General features: G+C 54.1%; 11 protein-coding genes across 11 annotated transcripts; 4 read left to right on the top strand and 7 right to left on the bottom strand.

Annotated features, from left to right (window-relative positions):
* Positions 1 to 1,743: 1,743 nt before the first annotated feature.
* Positions 1,744 to 3,083, top strand: M409DRAFT_66409 (uncharacterized protein; the record flags this gene model as incomplete). The annotated part of the gene is made up of 4 exons (XM_033816926.1): positions 1,744 to 1,793; positions 1,869 to 2,090; positions 2,307 to 2,642; positions 2,696 to 3,083. The coding sequence occupies 4 exons, from the start codon at positions 1,744 to 1,746 to the stop codon at positions 3,081 to 3,083; spliced, it is 996 nt and encodes a 331-aa protein (XP_033667744.1).
* A 3,056-nt stretch (positions 3,084 to 6,139) lies between these two features.
* Positions 6,140 to 7,412, bottom strand: M409DRAFT_54633 (uncharacterized protein; the record flags this gene model as incomplete). The annotated part of the gene is made up of 3 exons (XM_033812773.1): positions 6,140 to 6,956; positions 7,006 to 7,213; positions 7,268 to 7,412. 3 exons carry the CDS (start codon positions 7,410 to 7,412, stop codon positions 6,140 to 6,142), a joined length of 1,170 nt encoding a protein of 389 aa, XP_033667745.1.
* Positions 7,413 to 9,591: 2,179 nt separating this feature from the next.
* On the bottom strand, positions 9,592 to 10,486 carry M409DRAFT_66411 (uncharacterized protein; the record flags this gene model as incomplete). Its single annotated transcript, XM_033816927.1, has 5 exons — positions 9,592 to 9,741; positions 9,801 to 9,935; positions 9,998 to 10,195; positions 10,327 to 10,354; positions 10,419 to 10,486. The coding sequence occupies 5 exons, from the start codon at positions 10,484 to 10,486 to the stop codon at positions 9,592 to 9,594; spliced, it is 579 nt and encodes a 192-aa protein (XP_033667746.1).
* A 1,492-nt stretch (positions 10,487 to 11,978) lies between these two features.
* On the top strand, positions 11,979 to 12,386 carry M409DRAFT_22911 (uncharacterized protein; the record flags this gene model as incomplete). The annotated part of the gene is made up of 1 exon (XM_033806545.1): positions 11,979 to 12,386. The coding sequence occupies one exon, from the start codon at positions 11,979 to 11,981 to the stop codon at positions 12,384 to 12,386; it is 408 nt and encodes a 135-aa protein (XP_033667747.1).
* A 424-nt stretch (positions 12,387 to 12,810) lies between these two features.
* Positions 12,811 to 13,742, top strand: M409DRAFT_22912 (uncharacterized protein; the record flags this gene model as incomplete). Its single annotated transcript, XM_033806546.1, has 2 exons — positions 12,811 to 13,075; positions 13,132 to 13,742. 2 exons carry the CDS (start codon positions 12,811 to 12,813, stop codon positions 13,740 to 13,742), a joined length of 876 nt encoding a protein of 291 aa, XP_033667748.1.
* Positions 13,743 to 13,822: 80 nt separating this feature from the next.
* On the bottom strand, positions 13,823 to 14,519 carry M409DRAFT_22913 (uncharacterized protein; the record flags this gene model as incomplete). Its single annotated transcript, XM_033806547.1, has 2 exons — positions 13,823 to 14,011; positions 14,085 to 14,519. The coding sequence occupies 2 exons, from the start codon at positions 14,517 to 14,519 to the stop codon at positions 13,823 to 13,825; spliced, it is 624 nt and encodes a 207-aa protein (XP_033667749.1).
* A 560-nt stretch (positions 14,520 to 15,079) lies between these two features.
* M409DRAFT_22914 (uncharacterized protein) lies at positions 15,080 to 16,576 on the bottom strand (the record flags this gene model as incomplete). Its single annotated transcript, XM_033806548.1, has 1 exon — positions 15,080 to 16,576. The coding sequence occupies one exon, from the start codon at positions 16,574 to 16,576 to the stop codon at positions 15,080 to 15,082; it is 1,497 nt and encodes a 498-aa protein (XP_033667750.1).
* Positions 16,577 to 17,182: 606 nt separating this feature from the next.
* M409DRAFT_22915 (uncharacterized protein) lies at positions 17,183 to 17,839 on the bottom strand (the record flags this gene model as incomplete). Its single annotated transcript, XM_033806549.1, has 1 exon — positions 17,183 to 17,839. One exon carries the CDS (start codon positions 17,837 to 17,839, stop codon positions 17,183 to 17,185), a length of 657 nt encoding a protein of 218 aa, XP_033667751.1.
* Positions 17,840 to 18,453: 614 nt separating this feature from the next.
* M409DRAFT_36659 (uncharacterized protein) lies at positions 18,454 to 19,113 on the bottom strand (the record flags this gene model as incomplete). The annotated part of the gene is made up of 1 exon (XM_033810589.1): positions 18,454 to 19,113. One exon carries the CDS (start codon positions 19,111 to 19,113, stop codon positions 18,454 to 18,456), a length of 660 nt encoding a protein of 219 aa, XP_033667752.1.
* Positions 19,114 to 20,040: 927 nt separating this feature from the next.
* On the bottom strand, positions 20,041 to 21,175 carry M409DRAFT_66413 (uncharacterized protein; the record flags this gene model as incomplete). Its single annotated transcript, XM_033816928.1, has 2 exons — positions 20,041 to 20,883; positions 20,930 to 21,175. The coding sequence occupies 2 exons, from the start codon at positions 21,173 to 21,175 to the stop codon at positions 20,041 to 20,043; spliced, it is 1,089 nt and encodes a 362-aa protein (XP_033667753.1).
* An 835-nt stretch (positions 21,176 to 22,010) lies between these two features.
* M409DRAFT_54640 (uncharacterized protein) lies at positions 22,011 to 23,554 on the top strand (the record flags this gene model as incomplete). The annotated part of the gene is made up of 2 exons (XM_033812774.1): positions 22,011 to 23,159; positions 23,210 to 23,554. 2 exons carry the CDS (start codon positions 22,011 to 22,013, stop codon positions 23,552 to 23,554), a joined length of 1,494 nt encoding a protein of 497 aa, XP_033667754.1.
* Between the last annotated feature and the right edge of the window lie 81 nt (positions 23,555 to 23,635).

The raw sequence follows: 23,635 nt of genomic DNA on the forward strand, positions 1-23,635 counted from the left end.
TAGGCTGCGTTATACTGCGCTGGAATTCGTTCAAGAACCACTGCTGGAGTTGTTTTTGAGTTAGCTGAGGGTGTTGTTGTGCATATTGACGAAGGGCCTTCCTTTGAGAGACTGAAAGGCCAGGTGTCTTGCGGTCTGAAGGCATCTTTTTGATACCTGGTTTAGCCAATAAATTGATCAGGTTAAGGCAATATAGGCAGGTAAGAGGTTCACACCGAATTTTAGAAGTTGAAGCTGAAAGTATAGCGTTAAAGAGGTTATGTTCCTACGGAATATTGCGTTATCCAGGTTTGACTGTACAGTCCTGCCTCCTGCCTCGAGCGTCTCTGGCAGCGGGCCTCGCCACAACTTGCAAGCCCTGCGGTCTACGGAGACTCGTCTGGCCACAACGGCGTGCCGCATGGCGGAAGTATGGCAACGACAGGGTACGAGCTACTTGCTGCACGTCCTCTCCCTACAGCACTCGACTTTGATCGCTAGCGGCAATCGGACGCACATTGTTGCTGCAGATCGCGCAACGAGAGCGTGTAACGTTGCCCGTGACATGCCTGCTGCCGACAGCACACACGCAGACCGCACATTTGATGATGAGCCGCATGTGTGCATGCACAGCGGCAACGAACCTCTTCTTGTTAGACTAGGCCCACGAGATGCCGCTTGCTGCATCCTTCGCCGCCAAGGAGCGAGGCAGCGTTTTCTAGGGCTGCCAGGGATACTCACTGACAGTTATTGTGCTTCATATTCAGCGCCGTCGCAGCCAGAGCCACACGTCAGCAACGACACCAGTGTCTTGTCCTGCGCGGGCGCCTTGCTGGGAACAGCAATTACATCTGCCGCAGGCAGTATGACGCCGCCAGCCGCACAAACTCTGGCCGTTATAGGCTGAATGCGCTGACATAAGTGCAGTGCTTTTAGACTCTGCCTTACGAGTGAGCTCGGAGAGCCCATCGGCGCACTATTTGTGCCGAAGCGTCACCAACTCCTCGCAGGAAAAGGTGGTGAGGGTGTGCAGCGATCTGATACCACACTACTGTACCGTGTTGTGGACCCGTTGGAGGAGTGAGTTTCTTGTCGCTTGCAAAGACTGCTCTAGCGGCATGTTGGCAGTTGTCTCGCCCCCGCCCTCCAAGTTGCAGTGCGGTACATTGCAGTGGAGGCCTGTCGCCTGGCGCCAACACTCACAGCAGCGCTTCCGAGACATCAAATCGATGGGAGCTGTTGCTGCAGAGGCGGCATATGCCGATGCATCTGGCTCCAAGTACGCACGCTGCTGTCAGGGGCAAATCTCTTGTACGACTTTTCCACGGCATGAGGCGATGTGCTGCTATTCTGATCATGGCCAGCCTCAGGAGTTTGTGCCGCTGTGTGGCCGTCTGTCGAGTTCTGCTTCTATGAACCCTCGCTCGCAGCTTATCTCATGATGGCCACGATAGTGATGATGACGCGAGGGGGGCCTTGCATGCACTCTGTTACGGTGCGTGCAGTAGCACGGCACGCACGACCCGCGGAGCACGCAGCTGCAAAGGAGTCGTGGGAGGTAGTTTGCGTAAGGCTGAATGGAGGGGCGAACAACCGCTGGGCACGGACCATGACACGGATTTTCTGCCGAAAACCCTTGCTGGGCTTGGCTTGGCTTAGGGTCACATCACCACACAGCATCGTGTACCGGCCATCCACCTCCCAACTCCCAGAACAAGAGTTCATCGACGACCGACATTTCCGCCTCCGCGCAGGCTCCACAACATGGCCATCCTCGACAGAGTTCCGGGCGATGACGAGTTGTACATTGGCGGGTTCGTCGTGCGAAATCTCTGCTGCATGCAGCCATCACGCCCTCTCGCCACTTCTAGACTCTGATCGCCCCGTAGACTGTTCACATTACGCCGCAAAGAAGCGTTGCAGGCCGCTGGCATCACGCACGTACTGTCCGTCTTAAGGCTGCCGCTGGACGAGACTCTCTTCGAAGGCTATGCCCACAAGGTTGTAGAGGTCGACGACGTGGACGATGAGAATTTGCTGCAGTACTTCCCCGAATGTGTCAAGTTCATTCAGGAAGGACTCGATGCCGGCGGGGGAGTGTTCGTGCATTGGTGAGTCTGACAAATTCCCTGTCATACCAGCTCTCTGCATGTCTTTCGTTGTATTACCGGCCTTTGCTCCGACACGGCAGGCGCGAAAGCGATTTCATACAATCTGCCTTGACTCGCAGCTCCATCGTACCTTCTCTTATGGAACACTCCGGAGACTGCATGGATAGCCCCGCTTCATCGATATGGGACATTCACCAAGTACTGATGACATTGTAGTGCAATGGGCAAGTCACGCTCTGCAACGTGCGTCTGCGCTTACTTGATCCACCGCTACGGCATCAGCCCTATCGAGGCCCTGATGAGGATACGAGCCAGCAGACCGCTCGCTGAACCGAATGACGGCTTCATGGACCAACTCAATCTGTGGGAGGAAATGGGTGCCCCAGGCGACCTCGATCAACTACCAGCCTACCAAAGATGGCTATATCTCCAAGAGGTCAAGCTCAGTCGAGCATGCGGCCAACCGCCGGAAGCGGACAAGATCAGATTCGAGGATGAACATTCCCAGGGCTCTGGTGTCGCGGACTTCGATCTTCGATGTCGGAAATGCAGGTGAGGGTGCTTTCATGGCAAGCCATTTCGTAACGTGGGACTAAGCATTGCAGGCGAACTCTCGCAACCTCACAGTATCTCGTGAGCCACCAACCGCGTCAAGAAGCCAGCCAAAATTCGCCAAAATCTCCCAAAACAACATCTCCCGCATGTGCCCACTACTTCCTGGATCCACTATCTTGGATGAGGCCGGAGCTGGAACAAGGAAAGCTAGATGGAAGGCTCGAATGCCCCAAGTGTAGGACAAACGTGGGCAAGTATGCTTGGCAAGGCATGCAATGTAGCTGCGGAGACTGGGTTGTAACTGGCATTAGCCTGGCAAAGGGAAGGATTGATGAAGCAAAGTCGAGGGCTCAGCAAGATGGCGGCGCGGCTCTAGGCATCCGGGTGCCACCGTCAGCAACCAACAGCAAGCCTGGGCCTGGGAGGGAGAACCTATGATGAGCTGGTCAGCAAGTAAGGCTGCTGTCAGCGTCGCACATGAGGGTGTTCTTGGACGCCTGGTTGGATGTCTGCCGTGAGCTTCATCACGACGTTGCTTCTTGTGCTACATCCAACATACATCCGCAATGTCGTGGAATCAGGTTACCATAAAGAATACGAGGGTGACGGCATCATCGATTGATGACTGTATGCTTAACGATCCTCAAGCGAGAGGCCAATTCTTGTTGCACAGCACATACCAACGATTCTCGCACTTCACCTCTCCCAGAGCTTACACCTCAGGCCGTTTCGCCGCCACACATCCTCCGGACGACATTTCCACTCGCAAGCAATGGAATATGAGGCTTGCTATGCGACAACGTGAGCCGCATTTCCTTTAACGGAAGCAATAGCGACATCCGGCCACCGGGTTGATAACCGCCAGGATAGTCCACTCAGGGAAACGTTCGGCCTTCGGCAACGTGTCTGCGGCGTACGGTGTGATATGAATATGCAAGATATCACACGTCTCCCGCCTTCAAGACGATGAGGCGCAGATGAGAGAAACGCCCACGTTCCAGCTCAGTAATCATGTCCGCTGCGTGCATGTCAAAAAGGAAACAAGCCGTGGAGGGATCGATACTCGTTCAGCCCTCACACGTGGACGCTCACATGCGGCTCCCATGCGTAGACGGTCGATGAGTCCTAAAACTGGTGAGGAGAGAAACGAGGTAAGGGTGAGCCTCTGCTCCAGGACTGCGGTGTGTACAAGCCTTTTAGTGCCGTGTTGGTGACTATCACATTTATCCCAGATTCGTATTCTGAAGGATGTCGCCAGCTGCATCCAATAACAATACCCTACGATCTCTTCTTCGTCCATTGCCGCTTCAGAACAATTCACTACGATTCCAACCCTAACCGCAATGCAACCATAACCTAAGGACTAACAAACGCCAGCCCACCACCCAAGGCTACTTTCCCCGACGCCAATCTAACCTCACCAGCACGTGAAAGACCATTCACTCACCACCCAAAATCCGCCCTAAATCCACCCGAGTCACCCGGCGGCAGCTACTGCACAAAATTCTCGACCACGCCACGGTCAAGGCCGTACGCCATACGCGGAGGACTGAGAGTGAAACTGAGACGTCTCAGAATCAACCACGGCACGAGTCTCGAGACAAGGAGCAAAAACCCTTCGGCTCTTCCCATCCATACCAACTGCCGACTTGCTTGCTTACCTGAACCCGCCACGCGAGACCGGAATCCCACCATCTCGTGTCCAAGAGCTCCCCTTGTCGCAAAGGACTGATGACACGCATATCCGACACTGACCAAGCGCCATAGCATAAGTCATAGCCCAGCGTCATCGAAGGAGGATGAAGAGATAGCGAGCGATGATACGGTACAGACAATGGAACCCCCACACGCTTGGCCAACGGACACGGCGAAATGAAGTCGCGACAAGCTCTCTGGGGTTTCTTTCGCGCACTAGCCACAGCGACCGGGGACCCTGGACTGGGCAGGAGCTGATGTTGGGCGCGGTGCGGGCGGTGTGGTCCGATGGGATTGGAGAGTGAGGTTTCGCTATACCGACTGAGTGAGCGACTACTCCCAAGAAGAAGACATCTCACCACGAACCTAACATAGAACGACACAGCACGACCTCGCATTAGCAAACCACCTCCCGAGTTGACGTCGAGCCCTCCAAACCCCCTACCCAGCCCACCCACGCACCCCTTCGCAAACCTTTCCCACAACACCACCCTACCCATCACGCTATCACGCTAGAAAACACAACAAGACCCAAGCGCCCACAGCACGATAGGGGACACCGCTAGCGGCTCCCAAGCCTTCGATATTGCTGTTGCTGCCGCCCGACCGCGACGCGCGGATCCAGTGTGTCGGGTACGGTTGGGTACGTGTGCTGCAACCGAGCAGAGTCGAATTCGATGCACGCATGTAGGCATGCAGACGAGCGTGGCGATGTAGGCTTGCATTTCTGTTGGTGCGTGGCGACATGCAGGTCCGGCGGAGTTGTGTCCTGAGAGCGCTGCGGTGCCCTCTGAAAAGGAAAACTCCTAGGGGGCGATGGAAAGTGTCTCGTCGAACAACCCATATCCTCTTCGAAGAGGCGGCGAGGAGAAGCATGTGACCCGCCTACTTCTTCTTCATCGCCCTACGATACTCACCATCCAAAGCCTCCCCCTTTTGGAAAGACTACCTCTCAATCACCCCCAGTCTACAATATAACTTCCCCCTATTTAATTACGATCGCTGCGATTCAAAACAACCTCCCTCCGCAGAAAACCCCTTCCCTTCTCATACTCCTCAATCTAATAATCTCAACCTCCCTCAATCCCGCTCATCAGACGCAAACGTAAAAAAGCGTTACTCTCAAAGACCCGCGAATGCACAAGTACAAGCACACCCTCCTCCTTTCCCTACCTACAGGCATATTCGTATCAGTGGCTCTCAACACCCTACCTTACTTTTCATCACGAGACGAAGCTTCCGAACACATATATGGCACTTTGAGAAAGGCGAGAACAGCAAAATACTGCTCATCAAGAGGCAAGGCTCGGCACGAAACTCTCAACCCCAAAGCATCATTCATCGATTCTCACTATTCAGATCAGGCCCTTCTGTAATCGTCTTCCCATTACCATCACCATCGAATGGTTCAGTAGTCCGAGAGTCACAATGCAGATGCAAAAAGCACACACACACACACGCGCGCCCTCCCAAATGCTCATCTGGTCCGTTGATTCTTTCCATCGATCCAATGAAAATGCAAATGCATCAATCGAGTCTTCCCCTTTTTCATGGTTTGTGCCCACCAGCGCCAACGCTAATAAGTCAAGTCGAACCCAAGTCGATAAAACAACAAACAAAAATCCAAAAAGACCTCCCCGGTCGTGACTTTTCATCATGTTACTTTGGCTTCACTGCTGGTGCAGTGCCATCTTGAGGAGTTAGTAGCTCAATGTGTTGAGGGAGAAGAGGCTTCCTTCGCCTTGTCTGCGCTGTAGTGGTGTCGGTCGAGGAGGACTCTTCTGGCGAGCCATGGCCTCCTATGCCGCAGCTCTGGCGCGGACAGGCGAGACGGCGAGCGGTTGTGTGGTCGTCGAGGCGTATGCGACTGTGTTTGGCGTGTCGTTGTTCCAGTCATATGGGGGCGACCACTCGGTATCCTCCACGTTCTCGTCCGCGACGTAGGGGTCGATTTCATCAACCTCTTCCACAAGAATGACATCTTCCTGCTGCGAAGACTCCTTCTCCACCAAGTCGATATCAGCGACTGCGGGCTCCTGTTCCATCTGATACACCTCGCGATTTGCTCTGATGACACGCTGTGCAATCTGGAGTCCATCGTCACTGTCAGACGAGTCATCCTCGCTGCTCTCGACTGGAATCAGTGCCGTATCATGAGCTGGGAGGAACGAAGCCAGATCGAAGACGTCGGCAGGGTTGCCGCCAAGCACAGAGTCCTTTCTCATGATCGCAGGCCAGGACTCGAGCATCTTCTCATTCTCGGCATACTTGTACACATCGACCGGGTTGAAGGCTCTGATGAGGTTCTTGTCCTCTGGGCGGGCCTTTTCGCCAGCGTAGGTATCGTACTCGGCCAGGATCTCGTCGATGGGCCACATTTGGCATTTGCGCAGGCAGGCAATGACACAGCCCGTGCGATGCTTTCCTCGGTTGCAGTGGACGTAGACGGGGTGGTTGATGGGGTTCATGAGGTAGAGGATGGCCTCGCAGAGGCTGTTGAGTGTGGTCCTGACCTCACCATCCTTATTCGCCTTGATCGGGACACAGACGTGGTTGATGCTGTAGACGTCGATGAACTTGGCCACTTCAGGCTTCATCTCCTCCTCGACGAGTGAGCTGAAGGTAGTCAGCATCATGAAAGTCACACGAAGGTGGCAGAGCATACATCGTGCCATTGAGTCTGAGCCGCTCAAGAAACTCGACATTGCGATCTTGTGGAAAGCCGCTCCTGAAGATGGTACGCTTCTCAACAGCGCCATAGTTGACGGGTGGAACAAGCGGCGTCAGGCGTGATGGACAAGGTGCGATCGAGACTCGAGGAGTTGGCGATCGAGTCTCTGGTGGCGAAGGTGGTCTGGAGGAGCCGTGTTCGACTGGGTCAAGTCAGCAAAAGTCGAACAGTGCAGCGAACAAAGGGGCAGATGTACCTCCTTCCATGACGTCTCTCGTAGGTCGCTCCGACATTGTCTCGTCGTGTACTTGCACCGTCCTGATCTCCACCTCGGTCGCTGCCACACTCATCGCGGCGATAGTAGGAACTTGCTCGTCAACGCTCTCACGATGCTGTGACATTTCCGTGTGCTGTTCTCCCCTGCTGTGATGTCTGCTTCTGAATCTGCTCGATGGATGCTCTCTGCAAAAGATAAAGCGAGCGACAGAGGATAAAAGCGAGTCTTGTATGGCTGCTGTCGTTGCGTTTGTCGATGAAAGGTCGAATGTATGGAGGGGTAGGAAGGTCGATGAATCGCGGGATCGTGAAGGGTAGGCACTCTACTGAGAGGGTGCCTTGCGAGCGGTCGCCCTACGCAAGAAAGGGCATTCAGTAACTCGCGTTGCGCACTTTCATGTCTCGGCTCTCGCGTTTTAGGAAGGGAAGCACGTGTCGAGTCCTGGATGGAGGGGAAGTTGTCGCGACTCACCGGACGGGGAGCCTAAGCTATCGGTATGAACATTGTGACTGGATGCGCTGTGGATGGGCACCTAGATTCATGTTCGTCGGCGGAGTGGAGGTGGGTGGTTGTTGGAGGACGAGACCGCGCCCAGGCCAAAGGGCAGTCGCAAAGGGCGAAATGCAGAGAACCCTGTGCGTGTGCCCCTCTTCCAGTGATTCGGGTTGAGAGTGTTGGACAGTTCGGCCGCGATGGTGAAGAAACTCGGGGTGCGGTGGTCTGGTGGTGCCAGTGGTGAAGCAGGTAAAAGGCTTTCGTTGCGGTGCAGTTCGACGAGGGTCCGCGCGAATGCAAAAGTCGCTTAAGGCCGAGGGAAGCGCGCCAATCCGCGAGGGTCTCCGGCTCGTGATGATGGAATTGTTGGAGGCCCCGGCTCCAAGTCAACCTGGCTCCGCGTGCAGGCCGGTCAGGATCTTCCCAGTCTTTGCCACGAACGGCCAACACGCCTGCGGGAGTCGCGGATGGTGACGAAAGACAGAATTATGATGAGAAGAACTGGCCGTCTTCTCGCCTTCCTTTGTGCGACTCGGCTACGCACAAGCACAAGGCGGATTGGTAAATGGTTCGCGTGAGACAGCCACGCCACTGCAGCGTGGTCCTGTCCAGTCGATCCCATGTATCTAGAATAGTCTTCAGCCTTACCGTGTCATGCCTGTCCAAACGGCGTTGCTGTGGTGGTTGTCGTGTGATGTGGAGGGGTCGAAGGTACCTATGTCGCGATATCGATATCGTGTTTGTTGATGATGGCCAGCTATGAATATTATGGAGACTTGCAGCCTTTGATCTCGCAAGCAGCAGCTTATGAAGTCTTCTTTGTCTCTATTCACGAGTTCTCAATTTGCCTCTGCCTTCTGATTGATTCACCCGGAAGGAGGCACGTGTCTAGCCGCGTTAACCACGCAACACACCTCAGCTCGTGTGACTACCCTCATCACATCACAGGAATAGTTCGAAGCTGAACATCCCCGTGAAACGTGCAAACACCAGCAACTCCAATTCGTGTAGCCACACTCCCCGCTCCATCATTCATCAGCCATCTGCTTTGGCTGACATGGAGGGAGGTGAGAGCATGACTCGGTCCTCGCCATCTGCACGTTTTGTTGCATAGCCTTACGACATGTGGATGGAGAGGCATTCGTAAGACATTCTAAATGTGAGAAACGCTGTGCTGGCGTGACTGCATGCCAGACCTGGAAAGTGTTGCTTCTGTTGATCTGCTGAGCCCTGTCAAGCAGGATCCTTGAGTCAGCCGTTGACGAAGCTGCTTGTGTTAGTTGCCTTGAAATACTACTGTCACGCGTGGGGTCATGTTCTCCATTCCTGACTCCTCGACCTCACCTTTCGCGGTCACGGTTTGGAATGAGAGACGGGACTCGTTGCAATCAGAAGAACAAGCCGCATTGCTCGAACCAACTAACGCCAGCAGGTATTGCCATGATATGATTCTAACGAGGCAGGACAACAAGGCATTTCCCCCGCCGGCCGAGCAGTAAAAGAAAGGGTTCAGCCAGCTGAAATGCCCGCTCCTCTCCTCCACACGCTCCTCCTCCCCAGTTCATTCAAACACCACACGCAAACGCTCGCATCACCCTTCCAAGCGACATCTATGCCAGACGTGCCTCAGAAAAACTTCTCTCCCTTCGCAGTGCCGCCCTTCCGTGTGTCTTGTGGTTGTTGTTGTTGCAAATTATCTGTCTTTGAGTTTCGTATCATTGTAGTAGTAGTGTCCGGGGTCGTGGTTGGATGACGAGGAGACGGTAGGCAGTTCGACGGGCTGATTATGACTTCTGGGTATGAGTAGTTTACAGGATCGAGCACTTCTTCTCCTTCTTCTTTCGCGTGAGCAGTGCTGCGCGCGTGGCGTGCTCGAACACTTCCCTGACGCCTTCGTTCGTCTTGGCAGAACACTCGAGGTATTTCTGAGCGCCAATCTTCTTGCGGACGTCTTCGGCCTGTGGAAGGTGTTGTTAGCTCTTACTACCCTCGGCTATGTGTATCCCTGATCACATACCTGCTCGGGGGTCACTGGCTTCTGCGAGGTCTTGTGCAGCTCTTCAATCGTCTTCTGGTCGTATCTGAGATCCTTCTTGCAGCCCACGAGGATGATGGGAAGGCCCTGGCAGAAATGTAGGACTTCTGAGATCCACTGTTGTGCGCAACCAATCAGCATCCAGTATACAGGTTCAAGGCACGTGAGCAGTCGCCTACCTTCTCTTGCACGTTGTCGAGGGAGTCTGGCGAGTCGATGGCGAAGCAGATGAGGATGACGTGGGAGTCTGGGTATGAAAGAGGTCGCAGGCGGTCATAGTCTTCCTGGCCAGCCGTATCCCATAGCGCTAGTTCAACGTGTTTGCCGTCCACCTCAACATCGGCGACATAGTTCTCGAAGACGGTTGGGACGTAGACCTGCAGCGGTGCGTGTCAGTACTGAAGGTGCATTGGGAGTGAGGGGAGGTGTCGGTCGGGTCTTGTGCGCCTTATCGGGGTGATGACGCGGTGCGGTGGACAAGGGGCGGAGAAGGGAGTGAGAGACGAACCTCTGGGAAAGTACCCTTGGAGAAGACGCTGCGATGCAGTCAGTATCACGGCGGCGGGCACGTGTGCATGTTCGGCGGGCATGGAGACTCACATGAGGAGACAGGTCTTTCCACAAGCACCGTCACCAACAATGACCAACTTGCGACGGATTTCCGCCATCTGCGCGACGGGTTAACAAGGTGCGGGGGCCCAGGGCGGGTGCGGTGAGGTGCGGCGGTGGCGAGCGGCGGTGGGTGGTGATGGGTGGAGAGTAGTGGTGGTGGAAGAGGTTGTTTGCTGGATGGATGGCGATGGCGTTTAAGGGAGGGAAGTTGAGAGGCTTGGAGAGTTGCTAGCGGCAGCCGATCGGTACCTACCTCGCCGGTTGGCTCCCGTCCGAATGGGCTGTGTTTGCTAGTCGTGCCTCACCGCAACAGGGACACGCAGGGTGCAGTGGATGAGCGGGTGGCAGAGGGTGATGGAGGATGGTTGTGTGGGTGGTGGTGGTTGCTGGCTGGCAGAGATTGAGAGGTGGTCGATGGGCGGCGGACGTGGTCGCTGGCGGTGGTCGGGCGAGGCAGCTCGCTCGTTCAATCAGCGTCCGAGCTTAGCCTTGGCACTCCGCTAGCGACTTCACAGGCTCGCCTTGCCCGTTCAGTTCTCACGTCAACACGACACATTTCATCAATACGACTCCTTTCTCGTCCACAGCCTCATTTGCCACCTCTCTCGGCTCACCTTATACTTGTTCTGCGTTATAGAACTTGCCGCTGGTGGTAAACAACCACGTTCGCGTCCGACATCCCTGCTCAGCTGAAGCTCCTTGAAACGTCGTAAGCTGCCCTCTGGCCTGAGGCTCAGTCGTCTGGCACAGCCGCACTTCTCTCTGCTCCACAATCATTCTGTTACACTCTGCCACACTCGCCGGAATCACGCCGCTTCGATTGTATCACTCTGATGAAAGACAGGCCGGTTGATTGTGGCCATGCGGCGAGAAAGACTGTATGTGTCCTAGCTGGAATCTGAGCGTAGAGACGCTGGTTGGGGGACGAGAACGCACGACTCGGATCATCATTCTACTCAGGCATGAAAGCATTCTGTTCTGGCCGATGGCATATCGCCCCAAGAAGGCAAACCAAGGCCCGCTGCCGATCAATTGTTGCCTGGCGTATTTTCATCTCAACAAGATCACAGGACTGCTACAGATCGCCCCAGACAGTAACCCATTTTACCCAGTGAGGCCTGGATACTCTGAGTGGCGGGCATTGAGCTGGGCATGTTGGCGTTCACAACGAACAAAGATCATGAAGAGGGATCGCTATTCGACACCTCTACATGTGCCACTGGAGTAGCGACGAAATGAAGCATGCCAAACCACACCGAATGGGCGGAGTCGAACAATTTCTCGTTGTCCCACAATATCAACCACCTGGATCTATGCCTTTGTTCTGCGGGTAAGTCTTTGTGCGCATATTCTGTCCCATTTGGGGTCGAGTCGCTGGTCAAGGCCATTGTGGAAGACACTTGCATAACACATCGTCGAAGCGGTGCACACATCGTATTTAACATGCGAAGGAGCCCTTGGACTCTAACTTCATTTCTATCCACACAGTCCCAACTTCAACCTTCCCACACCAACACCCACATCGACCAAGTCAAGACATCACCAGCCATGTTGTCCACAAGCACCCTCATCAGCCTCACCGCCTTCCTCATCAAGCCCCTGATGACCATCTTCGGGCTATGTCTCGCACTCGAGTTCGTCTTCACCGTACTCACTCCCCGCCGCAAGAATGGCTCTCCTCTCATCGCCCTTCTTACACTCCTGCCACCATGCACGCGCATTCTGCTGACTCTACTCTGGTACACACTGATCTGGGCCGCATGCACCACCAGCTTTGTCGTTCGAGCGATCGTCTACAAGCAGAAGCCCACGCCACGTTTCGCCTTGCAGCAGTACCACTCCTATAAGCGCGACCTCGAGGGCTTTGCCACTGCACACGCAGCCAACAAGCCATGGAGCTTCGCCTCGATCTCTGACCTCATCACTCTGGCAATCCGCGGCCCCTCTGACATGTAAGTCAGGCCAAGCTGTAATACATGTAAGTAGGCCCATGGTCTTTCCAGGGAGGCATGCATACATGTAGCAATAGCTGGCAGCAACGCCGCAAGAAAACAATCGAGTTCCATACCACCATCTTCAAATCTCATCTTTCACTACTGATACAGAGTTCCTCAAGCCGCACCGAATAGGCAGCTGCGTGGGGCGAAATGACTAACCACAACATTCGCCCAAAACGTCCCATTTCGCGCCCACTCCTTTAGCTGCATCTACTCATCCCAATGAGTCAAATCGTCAATTCCTCTCAATGCGTTCTTGATCCTGTCGCGAATCCGAATATGGGTCATGCTAAACGATTCTGTGATTGATCATTACCCACTCCTCCACAATCGTCAATTCACATTCTCTCTGGCCATCTCATATCCCGTCCACCACCACCACCATGACCACAAAGATGAAAACCTCCACCCAACTCGAGAACAAGGCCGCCTCGATCGCCCGTCTCTCCCTCCACGACCCCGACAACTTCAGCATCCAGTACTCTCAAACCCTTCATCGCCTGGAACTTCTCCAGCATTGGAAGATCCCCACCGGCTCGAAAGTCCTCGAACTAGGATGCGGACAGGGCGACTGCACGACTGTTCTTGCAGACGCCGTGGGCGAAGAAGGAAGGGTAGTGGCTGTTGATCCAGCAGACTTAGACTACGGTGCGTAAGTCCTCTGACTTCCAACAAACAGACAACTGATTCGATGTCTCCTATAGGATCTCCGTCGACCCTCAGCCAGGCCCAGAGCCACATCTCCCAAAGCCCACTCGGAAGACGCATATCCTGGATCCAGAACTCCCCCCTGGACTACCTCACCTCCATTTCCGCCGTCTTCGACGCAGCAATCCTCGCTCACTCGCTTTGGTACTTCCCCTCGCCGACGCTCATTCTGGAGACTTTTCGTGCTCTTAAAGGATATAGCAAACGCCTCCTCCTCGCGGAGTGGTCGCTTGTTGCTACGTGCCCTTCTGCGCAAACGCATGTCTTGGCGGCACTTGCGCAGGCGGCGTTGGAATGTCGGAAACCGGAGAGTGTGTCGAATGTGAGGACGGTGTTGAGCCCGAAGAGGCTGAAGGAATTGGCGCTGGAGGCTGGATGGTCGTTGGAGAGGGAGGCGTATGTGCAGCCCAGGGAGGGGGTTTTAGATGGAGAGTGGGAGGTTAAGGCGACTCTTGGTGAAAGGTTCGGGAGGGAAGTGGAGGAGTTTGTGAGTGATGAGAGGGAGGAAGGGGTGGTGTCTGCGTTGAGGGATGCTTGTGAGGCGAGTTTGAAAGGCTTAAAAGGGGACGTAAGAGCGATGGATGTTTGGGTTGGGAGTTTTGTCTGATCGATGATATCTCGTACTTCGACAGAAACCCACATCGTTGTTGGTTCTAACGTTCTCCATCTCCTGTCTACACTGCAATCCTAATAACCCGCCGGCTTCGCCGCCCCCCTAAAAGGACTAATCTCCGCATCCGCCGCCAACCCATCATAAAACCCCGTCTGATAGACAAAACACTCCCCATCCCTCGCCTTGCCAACCCCCCTCTTCCCACCCTTCGCACAAACCTCCATCAATTTCCCCATGCACTTCTTCTTGTCCAGTGTCGTTGGCTGCAAACAACACGTCAGCAACCCCCCTTCCCCAACGAAAAACAATGAAGTCTCGAAAAAGGGCTCCACTCACCTTACACTTCCCCTTCTTACTCCCCACCTTAACACACCAAACCTTCTCCCCCCCAAACGCACTATCCACCTGCGCGTTCATCATATCCCTCCCCCCATACCCACACCACCCCTTACTCGTAAACCCACTCGGCACCTCGATCCTCTGCAAGCCACAAAACGTCTCAATCACCTTCGCCATCTTAACATTCTTCGCCCGGCACTTCTCGGCGTAATTGGGTGCGCCCACAATTCCTAGACCGGAGAGGTTCGGGGTGGCCGGTTTAGCGGGGGAGGGTACGGCGCCGGGTTTTCGAGAGGAGGCGGGTTTGGGGGAGGCGTTGGCGGCTTTGGCGGCGGATTGGAGGACGCCGTTGAGGCGGTCTGGGGAGGGGTTGGTGAGGGTTAGGGGGAGGAGGGTGCTGAGGGCGAGGAGGAGGGTGGGGAGGAGTTTCATTGTGGTGGTCAGGGGTTGTGATGTTGAATTTTGGGTGGGCTTTTCGAGGTGGGAGGAGGGCTGTCGTGGTGTTTTGTGGTCATCTTGTTGTGCTATACTGTACTGCCAAGGCTCATTGTCGTGGTCATGCGGTCGATGTTCTTGTGTTGGGACAAAGGACTTGCCGTCTTATTGAGGACCCTCTTCGTCTCGATTAACAAAGACAAAGTCCAGCAACATAGCAGAGGAGGTATTCTGTCAGAACGGCATGTAACAAATGCTTCTTAGGCTCAGTTGACTCTCTTACTTAAAGGGACTCGTATAATCGTTCGGAATTTATGGATATCGTTGCGTCGTTGAGGAATCCCGAGGGTCTGGCAAGACAATCACTGTTTGCGGCGGCTAGTATGCAGTGCACCTCTTGGCTTCCTGTCCATAATGACTTGCGTGTACTGTTCCATCTCTTCCCCATCAGCTTCTCCTGCGTCGAGGAAGTCTGCAATGTCCAGCTCAACTGGGCTGGACAGGAGAGGACTAATCACCCAAACCCGGTGTATTATAATGTTCCATCGATGTCAAGTTCATTCCCCCAGCCGACAGTCAAGGTGAAAATGGTGTTGACGTGTCATTAGCGGATTAAAGAAAGCGTCCAGATAAGCGGTCTTGTTCCTCCGAACAGCCCTCTCACCGACCGAGCCTTCGCCATGTCGTCTGGAAATCCACTTCTCCCGAAAGCAGTTAACAATGATCACATCGTCCAGCCATTCCGGCCCAACCATGCGTAACATGTCCATGTCATCGTCCGTGAAGTGCTCGTTGTCGCACACAACCTCCAACTCGGTGAGGGTCCACGGGAGGAGGTATTGGAGTTGATAGTACGTGTCTACTCGCGGTACGTGCTGGCCTTGATCGTTGATGCGGCAGCCAAACAGCGCGAAGGCTGGCACGGAGAGTGCTTTCAGGCGCGGGAAGAACTTCAAATCGGTAATGGGACGACAGGCTGAATGCTCCTTCAACGCTCTGTGACATTTTGCAGAGGACGCCAGGCCGAGGTAGAGGTAGTCCAGACGGAGGGTCTCCAGACCTGCGAATTGTTGGAAAGCACCTATTATCGCACCCCAATCAAAAGTAGAACTGTCGTAGACGTTCACGTTCTTGTTGAAGCTAATGCTGAGTGACCTGAGTGCCGGAACCATCCAAACAAGATCATCAAGTCTCGGCGTGTTCCCGCTCATATCCCAGCCACATGACATGATGCGAAGTTCCTCGATGGGAGACACTGAAGCTTGCCAGCCAGTGTGTAATCCATTGGTTTCCCGGTGGAGAAGCCCAATCTCCACAACTCGTAGGCTAGGCAAGAGGCGATGGATGTATCTCATCATATTTGCTGCAATCGATGCAGACAGCTCTTCCCGGCCAGTACAACTGAGGCTAATCTCTCTCACATTCTGTACACCGTCTGTGCGAAACATAGTAGCGCCGTTGTATGGATTATCTCGCCGTACAGTCTCGACAATGGAATTGGAGTTGAAGAAGAAGTCGTCCAACGTCTTTCTATGCTCCCATCTGGACCTTGGCAGACCCTCGATACTGAGGGATTCCAAGTTAGGACAGATGATCAGCAGGAAGACGGTGAGAAGGTCTTGTGTGTCGGAGGCATTCCCTGGCATCCCCATGGCAATCTCAATCTCTGGTCTGATGGGCGGGCGGAGCGCTAAGATCTTGTCGCGCACTTCCTTGTCGAATGTCGGGTTGTAGATTTCTGCGTGAAAGTGCGGCATCCCAAAGTCGGCGTCATGAACGATACGTTTCACGTATCGGGCGAGATTTGGCTTCTTCCAAAGACTTTGGCAAAGTCGCTGCATTCTTCGCACGAGGATACACCATGTCGTCACTGGGGTTTCGTTGACTCTGTTCTTGCCGAAGGCCGCAATGCAGATGGTGCGGTACAGGATAGGCGTCGCGATCTTTCGACCGCGCCTGTTCGTGAGGCAGACATTGGCTGCGGTTGTTGCGTCAATCTCGGCGGCGTATGCGAAGATGAATTCGATCAGTTCCGTGGATAATGTATCGGCCATGTTGTCGACTTTCCAGCGAACACAGGATAGAGCTTGATAAGACCAGAATGAAGGACCTGTTGATCGTGGGGCGAAGAGCGTATATCTGAGATGTGTTTAAATGAAAGACACACCGACCGACGCTGTGCAACCAGGCTAAGGAGGAAGTGGATGCAAGGAGGCCACTGCTCCACCGAGATCGACCCACACCACATTGTGGGTGTGTCTAGAACTCGACATCGACAGCGATCTAGATGTCTATGGACGAAGTGAGGACTTGGGATATTCAGAAGATTGATGTGGATGAAAAGGAAGAGAAACAAGTTGGGAGATGAGGTCGAAGATCCGTGGCAGGTGTGACTCAGCCGAAGATCCACCTCGACGACACCTACCCCTTTTCTGTCCTTTTACATCAACCGGACATCACAAAATACCGACTGGTTCCTCTTGTTTTAGATGAAGAAGTCATTAGAGTCGTTTCGCACAGTGTACTGGCACAGTGGAAATTTATCATGGGAAGGAGTTGCAAAGGAACTGAAAAGATTGGTCTACGAAGTTCATGCGATTCCTCCTCCTCATGCACTCCAGTCTCTATCCTATTGCTGATTTCCAAGTCTAGCCTGCTGCTCACTTTCGAGCACGCTTCTTCGAACGTGGCGACACGTTCTCATAATCCGGGTCGTCCTCAGCGTCGTCCTCGACACTGCTCGAAGCATCCTCCATCCCGACATCTCCATCCTCGTCGACGACATCCTCACTACCGGCATCTTCCTCCTCGTCCTGCTCAGTCGAAGCCTGTGGGGTTTGAGCCCGAGCAACGACGATGGTCTGATCACCATCGAACTCTCCACCCATCTCAACACTCTCGCCAGGAAAGCGAGCAGCAACCTCCGAAGCCGTCAGACCCTCGAACTCCGGGGCCAACTCGTTCTTCGGACCGATGTCGAGACGACGGCGAGTCGAGGAGTTCTTGTGCCAGTTGATCCTCACTCTGGCCAGCTGCCCACGGAAACGAGCCTGCTGCGCAGGGGTGTAGTCGCCCGTGTAGCCAGCACCTGGAGTGTAGGTGTGGCCGTCGAGCATGCTACCCTTGCGCATTTCCTTGAAGACGGCTTGCATTTCCTGGTCGCTGCAGAACTGGTTGGAGTTGTCGTTTTCCTCCTCCTGCTGAACCTCCCAATCCTCGCCGAACCACTCAGCCTTGTCGCGGGCCAGCTGGTCGGCCATCTTGCGGCGCAAGTTGGCGAAGGCGACGTCGTCGTCGTCGTCGTTGTTGTTCGACATGTTGAGTTGTTGAGCTTTGCTTTCGTAAGTGTGCGTTTGTGGTCTCTTTCGTCAGGACTTACTTGAAGGAGTTTGGTTCGTTGCTGTTCTTGCAGGTCGTTTCGTTCTCTATCTCTCTGTGTGAAGAATACGAAAGAAGCAGACGAAGTGGTCGGGCGCTACATAAACATCGCCAGCGTGCTCGAGTACAACACCTTGTCGTGTGTTGTGTGTCGAACAAGAACATTGTTCGTGAAGGCTGCTTTCGCTTCACAGAGGACAAAGCAAGTCACTCACTAAGCCAGTGACTCGCGAGAGGTGAATGGGCGCCATCGACGGGGTTGCTTGAACAAGAGAATGATTGAGTATAGTGGCCTGCATGGGATGTGTATAGTAAGGTCTTGGAGATGGAGACTAGATGGTAGGAGGAGAACCGGAAGTATTAATGCCTAAGTGCAAAGGTCTACTGAGACATAAGATAAAAACATGCTTCCATACCTTGTACTTATTCTTCGAGCCCCTTGTCTCAAGCGCTAGCAATGGCTCACATCTCAAACGTGTCTCTTGCGAGCATCTCAGCCCGAGGGTATCGCCAATATCTATAACAGGTGTTGCGTTGACGTAGGCTGCGCAGCTCAAAACACCGCCCCATTCTCCCTCTCCCTCCTCACCGCCCCAGCCCTCTCAACAAGCTCCTCAAAAACCCTTACAAACTCCCCCCGATACCCCGCCCAAAAGCCCCCCTCCCTCGCAGCATCCAACCCAACGACCCTCCCAGCTAACGCATTCCCCCTGAACTCACTCCCTTCAAAAGCCATACAAACCCCCCTCTCCAACACCCGCACCCCCATAGCCCCCAACACAGCCCTCAAATGCTCCGCGCACTGCGTCCCGCCATGACCCCCATACGTGAAGATCGCGGCGGGTTTGCCCGTCCACTCGTGGTAGAGGTAGTCGATGGCGTTTTTGAGTTCAGGCGGAATGGACCAGTTGCGCTGCGCAGAGAGGAAGATGAAGGCGTCGCAAGAGGAGATGCGCTGGGACCAGAGGCGGGTGTGGTCGTTGTGGTAGCCGGAGAGGGAGTGGATTTCCTTCGGGATGATGGGTTCGTCGAAGAAGGGGAGGTTGTGGTCTTTGAGGTCTATGCGGTCGATGGTGGTTTTTTGGGGGCTTTGAAGGGTGGGGGAGGTGCGGTTGAGGGTGTCGAGGATGAAGGTGGCGACTTCGGGGCCGATGCGGTGGACTCTTGTGGTGCCGATTATGAGGCCAATCTTGAGGGGTTTGGTTGCGGCCATTGTGACGAGAAGAGATGTTTCCTGACAATCGTTGCTGTCGCGATCGGTGTTTTGAAAGGGGACTCGCTCCCCCTTTTAAAGACTGCGTGCTGCTGCTGCGGCTGCTGTAATCTCGTCTCAACTTCTAATGGCTCGGCGCTATCCGTTTTCCCAGCTTCTCGGTGATCTTCTGTGATGTGTTGAGTGCAGACCACCGATGCTGACAGTTAGAGCAGATGATGAAATTGTGCCGGTCTATCGCATCTTAACGATCAGCTTCCGTTCCAATGAGAGAGAGTGAGGTTTCGGCGCCGAAACAGTGGAAGCACTAAATGCTGTATACGATTTCGCCGAGCAACGAGGCTGAGGTTCATTTAAGCTGTTCTGCTAGACCCCGATGACGGCAGGCCAATGTGCCGATGGAAATTAAAGGCCGTCCTTAAAGCCGTCAGATACCTTGAGCGAAGTGTGCTTTTGCACAGCACACGCTATTCTGATCGTGCAGCAATGTCTCGACGGAAGCGAGTAGGAGGATTCGTCCGAAAGGCAATTCGAAAGCCGAGTGCAGATGGGTTGTGATTGGTGCTGATACGGGTCCTGATTCGTCTCGCATAGGAGCCTTCGAATGGCGGTGTCAGCGAAGGAGTAACGAGCAAACGTCTCGCTGCAAGTCAAGTCCATACGCGGACCTGGAACGGACGAAATAAGAACCTTCGCAAGGCGGGCATTGACCAAATCCATTGGGCATAGTTGAAAAAGCGCAGCCTTGCGGCAATCATACCAGATTTATACCCTCGGTGTTCTGCTCAAAGTGGAACATCTATCCCCGTTATCCCTAAGTCCTCTAAGCAGCTTGGAGTGTAATCAGCACCGCTGTCTCTTACGAAAAGGCAGAGAGATAGCAGTTCGATAAGTTCCACTTCGACCGGACCGAGGAGGGTACAACTCTTATAGTTTACTTCGTGGGCCCCATCCTCGCATTATGCGTTCTATCTCTTGTTCTTCTTCTGGGCTTGCATCTATTCGTTTCGTAAATCGGAGTAGACCATCTTGCACTGCGGTAGCAACATGGATGCCCTCATTATTCCATAGTCGACAGTTAAAGACAGCTCGTCCGCTGCCCATACGATCTCCACCGCCCTCGAAAGCGAACCATCTGCCCGTGGGGTCGTTCAGCTCGGACTGCTGTCCTGAGGAGGGCTTGAAGAGTAGTGCTTCCATTGGACTGTGGAAGATCACGGTATGGCAGAGACTTGACATCTGGGTCCAGTAGTCTCCTACTCCATAATTATTTGCGACGATGTATAAGGAGTTCCTGTCTGAGGAGTATAGATGCGCCGCCAAATGAAGGTTTGGGTCTGCCGGCATGTCTCCGATGGTTCGATAGAAGATTAGTTGGCGTCGATCGATTGGGTGTTTATCTTTATTATATCTGGACATGTCGACTTTATGACACTGGAGTCCTGGAAATTTGTCGTTCTCACCAGTCTCCTTTCGCCTCTGCCAATAGAAGGGAAGATCCATTCCGGGGACCTCTTGGAAATCATGCGGTAGTCGATCCTTGAGAACGACCGCATACTCTCGCCATATGTCGAGCTCTCGTTGTGCCTCGACATGGCTGGGCTCAGCGGTCTTGAAGGAACATATGCAGGTAAAGCAGATGCCGTTCCCTTCGCTCTGAGTAACGTTCACTGCTCGGGTGCAATACGACTTGCCGTTGCGAATGCTTTGGACCCTATAGACGAACGGCACCGCAAGCTCACCAGCGAGTATGAAGTTGCCAGATACATGCTGTGAACGTCAGCATCATGCCTGGCCTCGTGACCAATAGACGTACATGAAGGAGGAAGCCCTTGTCTACGGTCTTACTGGCCGCGTAGGCTGCTTGAGCGTAGACATGAGCACCATAGGAACGCCCAACGCCTACAGGACCACCAGGCGCAAAGGGAGGTGCTATCGATCTGAACGTGTCGCCATCGATGGTCTCCAATTGCATCAGTTCGGCAAAAGGTCGGTAGACATTGCCAGGATGAGACGGGAGCGGTTTTGCACGAGTTGGTCTACCGCCACGGCCATCCTTCATATTGGAACGCAGCCTTCTCGAGCAATTGATGCGAGTGAGCTTGAAAACACAAATACCATCAGACAAATACTGTGCAAGAGGATGCTGGTTCCATCAACAACAGACCTGACACTCCTCTTGCCGTTAAGGTTTCGGGAATAGCCGCGGCAGTCGGCTGATTGGAAGTCTTGGCCGTCGGTGAGTTCTGAGGCTCAACGGTGAAACCACACTTCAACTCCGCGCAGAGCCCGCGGCACCACTTCACGTCGTGTGGACGTCCCGGGCGGCTGGCGAGGTGCAGGTGTTGAAGTCGCAGCATCGTCAGGACCAAGCACGACAGCAGCAGCAAACTCGTCGACGACTGGCCTTCCGCCGCTGACCGTCCGCAGGATCGCGCCCTACACACAGCGAGCTCCAACAGATGGGACGGCGTCGATGGCGGGGGAAGCAGCTACTGCGCCTGTACGGCCAACCCGCACGCAAAGTGGGTCGCTTTTTGTTGAGTGAACGAGAGGCAAGCAGCGGCAGCAGTAGCAGCAGCAGACAAGTCGAGAGGCGCAGAAGCAGCGCTGCAGCAGTCATCATTTTCGTGCTAACCCGACCCTGTCTTACTCATTTTCTTTGCTCGCATGTCTCTTCTCTTCCCCCATTTTTTTCTCTTTAATATTCCTGCTGACGCTCTATTCCTCCCACCTGCGCCGACTCTGGATCTGATCTTCATCGTATCGCTGGCGTCGAGTCAATCTTGCTATTTGCCTATTCTCTCGCTCAGATCTGGAACTGGCAAGAGCACACAAGACGCCTGCATCTCAACGCTTCCCGCTCGACTTCGCCCCAGTCGATTCGATGTCTGACTATGAGCTTGCCCGTACCTAAGGAAGAGCCGGATACCAAGGCCGCATCAATAACCCTCGAGCGTTCAGACTCCGCGCAGAATGGAATCATCAGTGTCACCGCCACCCCGAAGTTAGAGGCCGTCCCGAAGAATCATTCCGAAAGCAATGGATTTCTCTCAGCGCCTCTTTCCGGACCCATCCGGCCGCATTCACCAGATACGCTCTCGAACCTCTCTGCAGACGAATATGAGCAGATGCACAATGAGACGACGGCATCGTTAGAACGAACCCACAGTAGGCCTGTACCAACGCTGCCGGGATGGCGAGGGAAACTACAGGAGTTCTGGATTCGCAACAAAGGCCTGGTCTTGATGCTCATCGCGCAAGTATTCGGAACTGGGATGAACGTCACGACTCGGCTATTGGAAGTTGAGGGAAACCAAGGCAAAGGCCTCGACCCTTTCCAGATCCTGTTCGTTCGCATGGGCATTACGTTCCTGCTGTCAACGGCATACATGTGGTGGAAGAAGACTCCGCACTTCCCCCTCGGAATGCCAGAGGTCCGATGGCTGCTCGTTGCCCGTGGATTTGGGGGTTTCTTCGGTGTTTTCGGAATGTACTACTCCTTACTGTACCTACCGTTGGCAGATGCGACGGTCATCACTTTCTTGGCTCCAGGACTAGCATGCTGGGCATGCTCTCTCCTAATCAATGAGCCGTTTACCAGGATAGAGCAAATCGGGACCATCGTCTCCTTCACAGGTATCATCTTCATCGCTCGACCTTCGACTCTGTTTCAGGCTCTTGGAGTGGGTAGTGATGGGCAATCAGCGGGAAGTACGGGCGACATGGTGCCTGGCGCTGGGAACGGTACAGCAACGACATCACCTGCAGATGCTTCAAACTACGACAACGTCACTCCAATGCAGCGGCTGAGCGCTGTTGGAATTGCTCTTCTGGGCGTTGTTGGTACTGTCACCGCGTTCACTACGATACGATGGATCGGCAAGCGTGCTCATCCACTCATCAGCGTCAACTACTTCGCTGTATGGTGCACGCTTGTCTCGGTTGTGATGATGATCGTTCTGCCAGATGTTGGCTTCGTTCTGCCGAGTGATTTGAAGGAATGGGGCTACCTCCTGTTTCTGGGAATTTGTGGCTTTGTCATGGTGAGTGAGACTTCACAAATTGGTCGATGTGATTCCTGACTCTTCCACAGCAATTCCTGCTCGCGGCCGCCCTTGCGTACGAGAAGTCTTCTCGAGCAACCAATATGACCTACACACAGATGCTGTTCGCTCTCGCGGCCGACAAAATGATCTTCGACCACACCCCGGGCGTACTCTCGATCATCGGCTCAAGCCTGATCCTCGGATCAGCGATTGTCGTTGCACTGCAGAAGAGTACAGATGAGACGGCACCGAAGGAGAGCATGGAAGGAAGCCATATGATGGTAGATGAAGAGGCACAGAGAGGTCTACTTGGACGCTTAAGGGATGTTCAGACAGGCGAAGATCACGACAGGTTACCGTTGCAAGAGGTGCAACTCAGGACAGTTCGATAGGTGCGGGCGTCTTTGAATGAGTGACGGGTTAAAAATGGATATAGGCTTGGAGAATTTGACAACAGCCATGGATGGAAGGGC

The sequence above is a fragment of the Zasmidium cellare genome, assembly GCF_010093935.1.
Source record: "Zasmidium cellare ATCC 36951 unplaced genomic scaffold M409scaffold_17, whole genome shotgun sequence".
Classification (NCBI taxonomy): Eukaryota; Fungi; Ascomycota; class Dothideomycetes; order Mycosphaerellales; family Mycosphaerellaceae; genus Zasmidium; species Zasmidium cellare.